At 48.9% G+C, this 12,768-nt stretch overlaps 1 protein-coding gene across 8 annotated transcripts in view; it reads left to right on the top strand.

Annotated features, from left to right (window-relative positions):
- The window catches only part of PIP5KL1 (phosphatidylinositol-4-phosphate 5-kinase like 1), a 158,594-nt gene that overhangs the window by 114,504 nt on the left and 31,322 nt on the right, over window positions 1-12,768 (top strand). For all 8 annotated transcript variants that reach the window (XM_063936655.1, XM_063936656.1, XM_063936654.1 and 5 more), the window contains 2 exons: window positions 12,092-12,147; window positions 12,230-12,342. In XM_063936655.1, coding sequence (XP_063792725.1) covers window positions 12,092-12,147; window positions 12,230-12,342 — 169 coding nt within the window. The remainder of the gene's footprint in view (window positions 1-12,091; window positions 12,148-12,229; window positions 12,343-12,768) is intronic.

The raw sequence follows: 12,768 nt of genomic DNA, 5'->3' as shown, positions 1-12,768 counted from the left end.
GTGGCCGACACAAACACCGGGCCCATCTAGGAGTGGCACTGCAGTGTCACGCAGGATGTCCCTTCCAAAAAACCCTCCCCAAACAGCACATGACGCAAAGAAAAAAAGAGGCGCAATGAGGTAGCTGACTGTGTGAGTAAGATAAGCGACCCTAGTGGCCGACACAAACACCGGGCCCATCTAGGAGTGGCACTGCAGTGTCACGCAGGATGTCCCTTCCAAAAAACCCTCCCCAAATAGCACATGACGCAAAGAAAAAAAGAGGCGCAATGAGGTAGCTGACTGTGTGAGTAAGATAAGCGACCCTAGTGGCCGACACAAACACCGGGCCCATCTAGGAGTGGCACTGCAGTGTCACGCAGGATGTCCCTTCCAAAAAACCCTCCCCAAACAGCACATGACGCAAAGAAAAATAAAAGAAAAAAGAGGTGCAAGATGGAATTGTCCTTGGGCCCTCCCACCCACCCTTATGTTGTATAAACAAAACAGGACATGCACACTTTAACCAACCCATCATTTCAGTGACAGGGTCTGCCACACGACTGTGACTGATATGACGGGTTGGTTTGGACCCCCCCCAAAAAAGAAGCAATTAATCTCTCCTTGCACAAACTGGCTCTACAGAGGCAAGATGTCCACCTCATCATCATCCTCCGATATATCACCGTGTACATCCCCCTCCTCACAGATTATCAATTCGTCCCCACTGGAATCCACCATCTCAGCTCCCTGTGTACTTTGTGGAGGCAATTGCTGCTGGTCAATGTCTCCGCGGAGGAATTGATTATAATTCATTTTAATGAACATCATCTTCTCCACATTTTCTGGATGTAACCTCGTACGCCGATTGCTGACAAGGTGAGCGGCGGCACTAAACACTCTTTCGGAGTACACACTTGTGGGAGGGCAACTTAGGTAGAATAAAGCCAGTTTGTGCAAGGGCCTCCAAATTGCCTCTTTTTCCTGCCAGTATAAGTACGGACTGTGTGACGTGCCTACTTGGATGCGGTCACTCATATAATCCTACACCATTCTTTCAAAGTTGAGAGAATCATATGCAGTGACAGTAGACGACATGTCCGTAATCGTTGTCAGGTCCTTCAGTCCGGACCAGATGTCAGCATCAGCAGTCGCTCCAGACTGCCCTGCATCACCGCCAGCGGGTGGGCTCGGAATTCTGAGCCTTTTCCTCGCACCCCCAGTTGCGGGAGAATGTGAAGGAGGAGATGTTGACAGGTCGCGTTCCGCTTGACTTGACAATTTTCTCACCAGCAGGTCTTTCAACCCCAGCAGACTTGTGTCTGCCGGAAAGAGAGATCCAAGGTAGGTTTTAAATCTAGGATCGAGCACGGTGGCCAAAATGTAGTGCTCTGATTTCAACAGATTGACCACCCGTGAATCCTTGTTAAGCGAATTAAGGGCTCCATCCACAAGTCCCACATGCCTAGCGGAATCGCTCCGTGTTAGCTCCTCCTTCAATGTCTCCAGCTTCTTCTGCAAAAGCCTGATGAGGGGAATGACCTGACTCAGGCTGGCAGTGTCTGAACTGACTTCACGTGTGGCAAGTTCAAAGGGCATCAGAACCTTGCACAACGTTGAAATCATTCTCCACTGCGCTTGAGACAGGTGCATTCCACCTCCTATATCGTGCTCAATTGTATAGGCTTGAATGGCCTTTTGCTGCTCCTCCAACCTCTGAAGCATATAGAGGGTTGAATTCCACCTCGTTACCACTTCTTGCTTCAGATGATGGCAGGGCAGGTTCAGTAGTTTTTGGTGGTGCTCCAGTCTTCTGTACGTGGTGCCTGTACGCCGAAAGTGTCCCGCAATTCTTCTGGCCACCGACAGCATCTCTTGCACGCCCCTGTCGTTTTTTAAAAAATTCTGCACCACCAAATTCAAGGTATGTGCAAAACATGGGACGTGCTGGAATTTGCCCATATTTAATGCACACACAATATTGCTGGCGTTGTCCGATGCCACAAATCCACAGGAGAGTCCAATTGGGGTAAGCCATTCCGCGATGATCTTCCTCAGTTGCCGTAAGAGGTTTTCAGCTGTGTGCGTATTCTGGAAAGCGGTGATACAAAGCGTAGCCTGCCTAGGAAAGAGTTGGCGTTTGCGAGATGCTGCTACTGGTGCCGCCGCTGCTGTTCTTGCGGCGGGAGTCCATACATCTACCCAGTGGGCTGTCACAGTCATATAGTCCTGACCCTGCCCTGCTCCACTTGTCCACATGTCCGTGGTTAAGTGGACATTGGGTACAACTGCATTTTTTAGGACACTGGTGAGTCTTTTTCTGACGTCCGTGTACATTCTCGGTATCGCCTGCCTAGAGAAGTGGAACCTAGATGGTATTTGGTAACGGGGGCACACTGCCTCAATAAATTGTCTAGTTCCCTGTGAACTAACGGCGGATACCGGACGCACGTCTAACACCAACATAGTTGTCAAGGCCTCAGTTATCCGCTTTGCAGCAGGATGACTGCTGTGATATTTTATCTTCCTCGCAAAGGACTGGAGAGAGGAGGAGGGGGGCACAGGGAGACAAGGGACAGCCGCGGGCAGACAGGGGACAGCAGCGCTAGAGCACAGCGCTGCAGGAGGATGTGGCACAGCCGCCACTCACGGCAGCGTCCACCCGGCTCCAGCAAGTGAGGTCCCGCTTGCTGGAGCCGGGTGGACGCTGCCGTCAGGTCTGGCGGCTGTGCCACATCCTCCTGCAACCCTGTGCTGTAGCGCTGCTGTCCCCATGTCTGCCTGCGGCTGTCCCCCGTCTCCCCCTTCTCCGGTCCCTCATCTCAATTCGACTTTTTTTTAAAGTCGAATTGAGATGGACATTGAATAGCCCTTGTCGGATCCATTCCGACAAATGCATATCGTATTGGATCAGACCTCAATTGAATATACCCCTAAATGTGTTTCACCAACACTGTTCAGCATTATGATGTATTGTACTGTTGCAAATTGCACAAATTAGATATTAAGGGGGGGGGGGGGAGTGAGAGCGACGTGAAGGAGACAAGTGATGTGGTGTGCATACAAGTCCCAACTAGTGTGGTAGCAGTAGTGTGCAGGATATGGCAAGCACAGATCCCTCCATATTACATATCACTAGCTGCATTTAGGATGTCTATATACTGTATATGCTGGAGTTTTTTGGCTCTCAAATCAGGGAAGTCAGGTCACCCGAAAGAATCTTTGATTTTGTGTCTAGCTTACTCAAATTCTTATGTTATCAGTCCTGTGTAGCTGACCGGATACTGTTGTACTATAGTCAGAATTTTTTATCTGATTTTGTCTCCAGATTCTCCGGATGCCGGTTTGAATATATATATTCATATACACATACACAGAGATGTTCATTTTCCAGTTTCCTGTCACTAAAGACTGCTAACACATGCGGCGGGATATAAATTAAAGGGGCAATCACCTTGAAGGCAAAACCATGACTTGTAAGTGATTGTCCCTTTAATAAAACGTCTGAGATCGGCCGGCATCCCGTACCTCCGGCGATCTCAGATGTCATTACATCCCGCCCATGGTCTTACATAATATGTCTCTAATCTTTTTTTCATTAGGTATACAGCAAAAAATTTGTGCACAAATTCTTGTGCTGTCTTTATGAGATTTGTGCCCTACTTGCCTCCTGAACATGTGTACACCTATTGGCGCTGTTATGGCATTTAAACTCTGACAACCTGTATTCCAGTCACCACTACCCCCAAGCTCATTAAATCAACATTACTACTGACACTTCTTCCTGTGATCTTCCTTCATATAAATAATCTCTGGAAAGTAATGGTGGACTAACTGGCAGATTCTGCCACTTGTACCAGTGCCACAGATAGATGCCCATCTCGGACAGAGCCAGTACTCAGTAATTTGGCAAATTTCCCATAAAAACACCCTCATCTGCCTGTTACCCGTCCCATTCCTTGTAGATCCTCATCAGTTGACTCTCAACGGTATCTGGTCTTTAGGTCGACACTCATTAGGTCAACCATTATTGGTGGACATGCATTAGGTCGACATGGTCACTAGGTCAACATGGCAAAGGTCAACATGAGTTTTTCATTTTTATTTTTCATTTCTCTGACGTCCTAGTGGATGCTGGGGACTCCGTAAGGACCATGGGGAATAGACGGGCTCCGCAGGAGACTGGGCACTCTAAAAGAAAGATTAGGTACTATCTGGTGTGCACTGGCTCCTCCCTCTATGCCCCTCCTCCAGACCTCAGTTAGAATCTGTGCCCGGTCAGAGCTGGGTGCACCTAGTGGGCTCTCCTGAGCCTGCTAGTAAAGAAAGTATTTGTTAGGTTTTTTATTTTCAGTGAGATCTGCTGGCAACAGACTCACTGCTACGTGGGACCGAGGGGAGAGAAGCAAACGTACCTGTTCACAGCTAGGTTGCGCTTCTTAGGCTACTGGACACCATTAGCTCCAGAGGGTTCAAACACAGGCAGCTGTCCTCGATCGTCCGTTCCCGGAGCCGCGCCGCCGTCCCCCTCGCAGAGCCAGAAGATCAGAAGCTGGAAGAAGGTGAAATCGGCGGCTGAAGACTCCTGTCTTCATTGAAGGTAGCGCACAGCACCGCAGCTGTGCGCCATTGCTCCCACTGCACACCACACACTCCGGTCACTGTAGGGTGCAGGGCGCCGGGGGGGGGGGGGGGGGCGCCCTGGGCAGCAATTAGAGTACCTTTGGCATAAATATACACATAATACAGTCAGGTACTGTATATGTGTAAACTTCCCCGCCATTTTTCAGTCACAGACAGCGGGACAGAAGCCCGCCGCTGAGGGGGCGGGGCCTTCTTCCTCAGCACACCAGCGCCATTTTTCTTCACAGCTCCGCTGGAAGGACGCTCCCCAGGCTCTCCCCTGCAGTCTCCTGGCACTAGAAGGGTAAAAAGAGAGGGGGGGCACATAAATTTAGGCACTAAAGGTGTATATTAAGCAGCTATTGGGAAATCACTTGTGTAGTGTGTATCCCTGAGTTATATAGCGCTGTGGTGTGTGCTGGCATACTCTTTCTCTGTCTCCCCAAAGACCTTGTGGGGTCCTGTCCTCAGTCAGAGCATTCCCTGTGTGTGTGCTGTGTGTCGGTACGGCTGTGTCGACATGTTTGATGAGGAGGGTTACGTGGAGGCGGAGCAAGTGCAGATAAATGTGGTGTCGCCGCCGTCGGTGCCGACACCGGATTGGATGGATATGTGGAAGGTCTTAAATGACAATGTAAACTCATTACACAAAAGGTTTGATGATGTTGCAGCCGGGGGACAGCCGGGCCCTCAACCCGGGCCTGCCCAGGCACCTCAGAGGCCGTCAGGGTCTCAAAAACGCCCACTATCTCAGTTGGTTGACACCAACACGGAGTCCGACTCCAGTGTCGACGATGATGAGGCACAATTACAGCCTAAAATGACCAAGGCCATCCGATACATGATTATTGCAATGAAAAATGTATTACACATTTCAGAGGTTGACCCTGTCTCTGACAAGAGGGTAAATATGTTTGGGGAGAAAAAGCAGCCAGTGACTTTTCCCCCATCACATGAATTAAATGAGTTATGTGAAGAAGCGTGGTCATCCCCTGATAAAAAAGTGGTGATTCCCAAGAGAATACTAATGGCGTACCCTTTCCCGCCAACGGATAGGTTACGCTGGGAATCCTCCCCTAGGGTTGACAAGGTGCTGACGCGCTTATCTAAGAGGGTGGCCTTGCCGTCTCAGGATACGGCCGCTCTAAAGGAGCCTGCGGATAGAAAGCAGGAAGGTATCTTGAAGTCAGTGTATACACACTCTGGTACTCTACTGAGACCGGCTATTGCTTCAGCCTGGATGTGCAGTGCTGTAGCAGCATGGACAGATACTCTGTCAGAGGAGTTAGATACCCTGGACAGGGATACCGTATTGCTGACCCTTGGCCATATTAAAGACGTCGTCTTGTATATGCGGGATGCCCAGAGGGACATTTGCCTGCTGGGCTCTAGAATAAATGCAATGTCCATTTCTGCCAGGAGGGTCTTATGGACTCGGCAACGGACAGGGGATGCCGACTCTAAAAAACACATGGAGGTTTTGCCTTATAAGGGTGAGGAGTTGTTTGGGGACGGTCTATCGGACCTCGTTTCCACAGCGACAGCTGGAAAGTCGACTTTCTTGCCACAGGTTTCCTCACAGCCTAAGAAAGCACCGTATTACCAAATGCAGTCCTTTAGTTCTCAAAAAAGCAAGAAAGTCAGAGGTGCATCCTTTCTTGCCAGAGGCAGGGGTAGAGGAAAGAAGCTGCACCATGCAGCTAGTTCCCAGGAACAAAAGTCCTCCCCGGCTTCCACTAAGTCCACCGCATGACGCTGGGGCTCCACAGGCAGAGCCAGGAGCGGTGGGGGCGCGTCTCAGAAACTTCAGCAATCAGTGGGTTCGCTCACAGGTGGATCCTTGGGCTATACAGATTGTATCGCAGGGATACAAGCTGGAGTTCGAAGTGACCCCCCCTCACCGTTACCTAAAATCTGCCTTGCCAGCTTCTCCCACGGAGAGGGAGGTAGTCCTGGCGGCAATTCACAAGCGGTACCTTCAGCAAGTGATAATAATGGTACCCCCCCTTCAGCAGGGAAAGGGTTACTATTCCACACTGTTTGTGGTACCGAAACCGGACGGTTCGGTAAGACCCATTCTAAATTTAAAATCCTTGAACATCTACATGAAAAAGTTCAAGTTCAAAATGGAATCGCTCAGAGCAGTCATTACAAGCCTGGAAGAGGGGGATTTTATGGTATCTCTGGACATCAAGGATGCGTACTTGCATGTCCCCATTTATCTGCCTCACCAGGAGTACCTCAGGTTTGTGGTACAGGACTGTCATTATCAATTCCAGATGTTGCCGTTTGGTCTGTCCACGGCACCGAGAGTATTTACCAAGGTAATGGCCGAAATTATGGTACTCCTTCGGAAGCAAGGAGTTACAGTTATCCCGTACTTGGACGATCTCCTCATAAAGGCGAGGTCCAGGGAGCAGTTGTTGATCAGCGTAGCACACTCTCAGGAAGTGTTGCTACGGCACGGCTGGATTCTGAATATTCCAAAGTCGCAGCTGATTCCTACGACGCGTCTGCCCTTCCTGGGTATGATTCTGGACACAGAACAGAAGAACGTGTTTCTCCCGGAGGAGAAGGCTCAGGAGTTGGTGATTCTGGTCAGGGACCTCCTGAAACCAAAACAGGTGTCGGTGCATCACTGCACACGAGTCCTGGGAAAGATGGTAGCGTCTTACGAAGCCATTCCTTTCGGCAGGTTCCATGCCAGGATCTTTCAATGGGATCTGTTGGACAAGTGGTCCGGATCGCATCTTCACATGCATCGGCTGATCACCCTGTCCCCAAGGACCAGGGTGTCTCTTCTGTGGTGGCTGCAGAGTGCTCATCTTCTCCAGGGCCGCAGGTTCGGCATACAGGACTGGGTCCTGGTGACCACGGATGCAAGCCTCCGCGGATGGGGGGCAGTCACTCAGGGAAGAAACTTCCAAGGCCTGTGGTCAAGTCAGGAGACTTGTCTGCACATAAACATACTGGAATTAAGGGCCATATACAACGCCCTGAGTCAAGGGGAGCCCCTGCTTCGAGACCAACCAGTGCTGATTCAGTCAGACAACATCACGGCAGTTGCCCATGTAAACCGCCAGGGCGGTACAAGAAGCTGGGTGGCAATGGCGGAAGCCACAAGGATTCTTCATTGGGCGGAGAATCACGTGCAAACAGTGTCAGCAGTGTTCATTCCGGGAGTGGACAACTGGGAAGCAGACTTCCTCAGCAGGCACGACCTCCACCCGGGAGAGTGGGGACTTCATCAAGAAGTCTTCGAGCAGATTGCAAATCGGTGGGAACGGCCACAGGTGGACATGATGGCGTCCCGCTTAAACAAAAAGCTAAAAAGATATTGCGCCAGGTCAAGGGACCCTCAGGCGATAGCTGTGGACGCACTGGTAACACCGTGGGTGTTCCAGACGGTCTATGTGTTTCCTCCTCTTCCTCTCATACCCAAGGTGCTGAGAATAGTAAGAAAAAGAGGAGTGAGAACAATTCTCATTGTTCCGGATTGGCCAAGACGGACTTGGTACCCAGAGCTACAAGAGATGATCACAGAGGACCCATGGCCTCTGCCTCTCAGACAGGACCTGTTGCAACAGGGGCCCTGTCTGTTCCAAGACTTACCGCGTCTGCGTTTGACGGCATGGCGGTTGAACGCCGGATCCTAGCGGAAAAGGGTATCCCGGAGGAAGTAATTCCTACGCTGATAAGAGCTAGGAAGGATGTGACCGCAAAGCATTATCACCGCATATGGCGAAAATATGTTGCTTGGTGTGAGGCCAGGAAGGCCCCTACAGAGGAATTTCAGTTGGGTCGATTTCTGCACTTCCTACAGTCAGGTGTGACTATGGGCCTCAAATTAGGGTCCATAAAGGTCCATATCTCGGCCCTATCCATTTTCTTTCAAAAAGAACTGGCTTCGCTGCCTGAGGTTCAGACATTTGTAAAGGGAGTGCTGCATATTCAGCCTCCTTTTGTGCCACCAGTGGCACCTTGGAATCTTAACGTTGTGTTGGATTTCCTGAAATCCCACTGGTTTGAGCCACTTAAGACCGTGGAGCTAAAATACCTCACGTGGAAAGTGGTCATGCTGTTGGCCTTAGCATCGGCTAGGCGGGTGTCAGAATTGGCGGCTTTGTCATGTAAAAGCCCCTATCTGATCTTCCATAAGGACAGGGCAGAATTGCGGACTCGTCCCCAATTTCTCCCTAAGGTGGTATCATCGTTTCATTTGAACCAACCTATTGTGGTGCCTGCGGCTACTCGTGACTTGGAGGAATCCAAGTTGCTGGACGTAGTCCGGGCTTTGAAGATTTATGTAACCAGAACGGCTAGAGTCAGGAAGACTGACTCGCTGTTTATCCTGTATGCACCCAACAAGCTGGGTGCCCCTGCTTCAAAGCAAACTATTGCTCGCTGGATCTGTAACACGATTCAGCAGGCTCATTCTGCGGCTGGATTGCCGCATCCAAAATCAGTGAAAGCCCATTCCACAAGGAAGGTGGGCTCGTCTTGGGCGGCTCCCCGAGGGGTCTCGGCTTTACAGCTTTGCCGAGCAGCTACTTGGTCGGGTTCAAACACATTTGCTAAGTTCTACAAGTTTGATACCCTGGCTGAGGAGGACCTTGAGTTTGCTCATTCGGTGCTGCAGAGTCATCCGCACTCTCCCGCCCGTTTGGGAGCTTTGGTATAATCCCCATGGTCCTTACGGAGTCCCCAGCATCCACTAGGACGTTAGAGAAAATAAGAATTTACTCACCGGTAATTCTATTTCTCGTAGTCCGTAGTGGATGCTGGGCGCCCGTCCCAAGTGCGGACTTCTTCTGCAATACGTGTATATAGTTATTGCTTAACTAAAGGGTTATTGTTATGAGCCATCAGTTGAATGAGGCTCAGTTGTTGTTCATACTGTTAACTGGGTATGGTTATCACAAGTTGTACGGTGTGATTGGTGTGGCTGGTATGAGTCTTACCCTGGATTCCAAATCCTTTCCTTGTAGTGTCAGCTCTTCCGGGCACAGTTTCCCTAACTGAGGTCTGGAGGAGGGGCATAGAGGGAGGAGCCAGTGCACACCAGATAGTACCTAATCTTTCTTTTAGAGTGCCCAGTCTCCTGCGGAGCCCGTCTATTCCCCATGGTCCTTACGGAGTCCCCAGCATCCACTACGGACTACGAGAAATAGAATTACCGGTGAGTAAATTCTTATTTTTTTTTATTTAATTTTTTAAACTTTCCGATCCACGTGGACTACGATTTGGTATTGTAACCTGCCTGAAGCATGGCGAGTGGAGCGAGCCATGCGAGGGACACGGTGCGCTAATTGGTGTTCCCGGCCGAAGAAAACAACAACCATTTAAAAAAAAAATCTCATGTCGACCTTTTTCCATGTCGACCTAATGACCGTGTCAATCTATTTCAGGTGTCGACCTAGTCACTGTCGACCAATAGTGGTCGACCTAATGACTGTCGACCTAGTTACTGTTGACCTATGATCCACACCCACTACCAACACCGTCATATGAATAGACACCATGCGTTGCCTAAGCTGGTAAACTAGCATGGTCATCCAGTCACTCTCTCTGCATATAGGGAAAACCAATAATAGCAGCGCTGAATTCAATTAATGCTAAAAATTAAAAAATGAGATGGATTGAATGAAAACAGATTAAATTTTTTTTTTTTAAATGTATTAATAACTCTGATTAATAACCAATTAAAAGTCAATGTGACCACCGGCAGAATAAGTGAACCAGAAATGTCCGTTCCTTTTAAATAACTGGACACCAGTTTAGGCAGAATATACAGGCTTAGGAGCTGATTGCACAGTCCCGAAAAGGGTTATTACCGCTTCTTAGGCCGCTGGAGGGAGAAATATCCCATAGATGATCCTTCAATTGGGAGTTGATAGCATATTCTCAATCCTCACCAGTATGCGGAGCTTGACTTGCGGGATGGTCCTAAGTACGCCTGTTAAAATCCACCAAATAGCAAACTCTGGGCATCCAGTATGGTCCGGGCACTGGTTCAGCAACAAAGCAACGGTGATCAGGGTGGCACCTGACGCGTTTCGCTGCAGGTCCTGCAGCTTTTTCAAAGCTTTTTCAAAGCCTAAGCCTGTATATTCTGCCTAAACTGGTGTCCAGTTATTTAAAAGGAACGGACATTTCTGGTTCACTTATTCTGCCGGTGGTCACATTGACTTTTAATTGGTTATAAATCAGAGTTATTAATAAATTTAAAAAAAAATTTTTTAATCTGTTTTCATTCAATCCATCTCATTTTTAAATTTTTAGCATTAATTGAATTCAGCGCTGCTATTATTGGTTTTCTCTTTGTGTATGCTTAGGTATCAGGATTGACTAATCCTGTTATATAGCAGCAGCATTAGAACAACAGCACATATTGCGCCCGAGCACCGTTCTTGGTATTTTCTCTCTGCATATAGGCCCTCATACCGAGTTGTTCGCTCGCAAGCTGCTTTTAGCAGCTTTGCACACGCTAAGCCGCCGCCTACTGGGAGTGAATCTTAGCTTATCAAAATTGCGAACGAAAGATTAGCAAAATTGCGAATAGACACTTCTTATCAGTTTCTGAGTAGCTCCACACTTACTCGGCATCTGCGATCAGTTCAGTGCTTGTCGTTCCTGGTTTGACGTCACAAACACACCCAGCGTTCGCCCAGACACTCCTCCGTTTCTCCAGCCACTCCCGCGTTTTTCCCAGAAACGGTAGCGTTTTTTCGCACACACCCATAAAACGGCCAGTTTCCGCCCAGAAACACCCACTTCCTGTCAATCACATTACGATCACCAGAACGAAGAAAAAACCTCGTAATGCCGTGAGTAAAATACCCAACTGCATAGCAAATTTACTTGGCGCAGTCGCACTGCGGACATTGCGCATGCGCATTAGCGACTAATCGCTCCGTTGCGAGAAAAAAATACAGAGCGAACAACTCGGAATGACCACCATAGTAATCTTAAATGAAATCTGTAGTAAAATTGCCCAATCTCAGAATGTATGGGAGCCAAATCCTATTTATCTATTTATAAAGCATTAGCATATTCTGCAATGCTTTACAGTTGACTTCTGAGAGAGCAGGGAATTCTTTGAGGAGCGCTAACCTGCCCCAAGGTGGGCCGGAGTTGACGTCATCACTACAACCCCTACTACTTGGTGTGTACTGAGGTGGACAAGGATTGATCATGCGATTGTCCTTTAATAAGCCCCGCCCACCTTCTCATATCCTGCTTTGCTTCTAGATCCCCTGAATCCGGCTATCATTTGTGATTTCCAGATAAAAGGGAACAACCCTTCCAAAGAGGATAGGTGGAGAAGTGACCCATAAAAACCAATAAGCTTCTAGCTAAATGATAGTTAGAAGCTGATTGGGTGTCTCGCCTATTTTAACACAGTGCTATGTGATGCTGTTTTCATGTACTTGTGGGTTGTGAGCGCCAGTCTGTATCACTAATGCAGGTCTTCTTTTCCCCACTGTAGAAATACTTTATCATCATGCAGAGCGTCTTCTTCCCAGATGAGCGGATCACTGGCCGGTGAGAATGGATTTAATGGCTTGCTATCACACTCCGGGGAGGGTTGCGGTTGGTGTTAGTAACTCTTCTCTTGTCTGTTCAGATATGATATAAAAGGCTGCCACGTGAGCCGCTGGACTGAGCCAGAACCAGAGGGAAGCAGGGTCCTGCAGGTCTTCAAGGATATAAACTTTGAAGGAAATGCCATCTGCTTGGGTGAGTAAATGGCCCTACCCGGTTAGAAGATAGTTGCTCAGTTTTAAAGTTCTGTGAATACTGGAGGGTGCCTGTTTGCTCCCTGCTCTCAGGAGGCAACAAGCTAAGGGGCCTATTTAGAAAACCATATTTGTGACTATTTACCCTGAAAACACGTTTTTTTGGGGGGTTGAATGTATGTAGGAGGGACCGCAGCAGACATCTTCGATACCTGCTGCGATCCCTCCATTCCTGCCAGGTTCCATAGGGGGATGTGATGATGTCAGAGGCGAAACTAGAGTTTTTCGGCACCCAGGGCAAGATGAAGAGTGGCGCCCCCCCCCCCCCTCAAAAAAAAAAAAAAAGACCCCCCCCCCCCCCCCCAGAAAATCAACTATGTGTGCCATGCACCAGAAGGAACTTGGTCATATGCCAAAAGGGGCGTGT

The sequence above is a fragment of the Pseudophryne corroboree genome, chromosome 8 (genome assembly GCF_028390025.1).
Source record: "Pseudophryne corroboree isolate aPseCor3 chromosome 8, aPseCor3.hap2, whole genome shotgun sequence".
Classification (NCBI taxonomy): domain Eukaryota; kingdom Metazoa; phylum Chordata; class Amphibia; order Anura; family Myobatrachidae; genus Pseudophryne; species Pseudophryne corroboree.
This window is presented reverse-complemented; position numbering and strand designations above follow the sequence as displayed.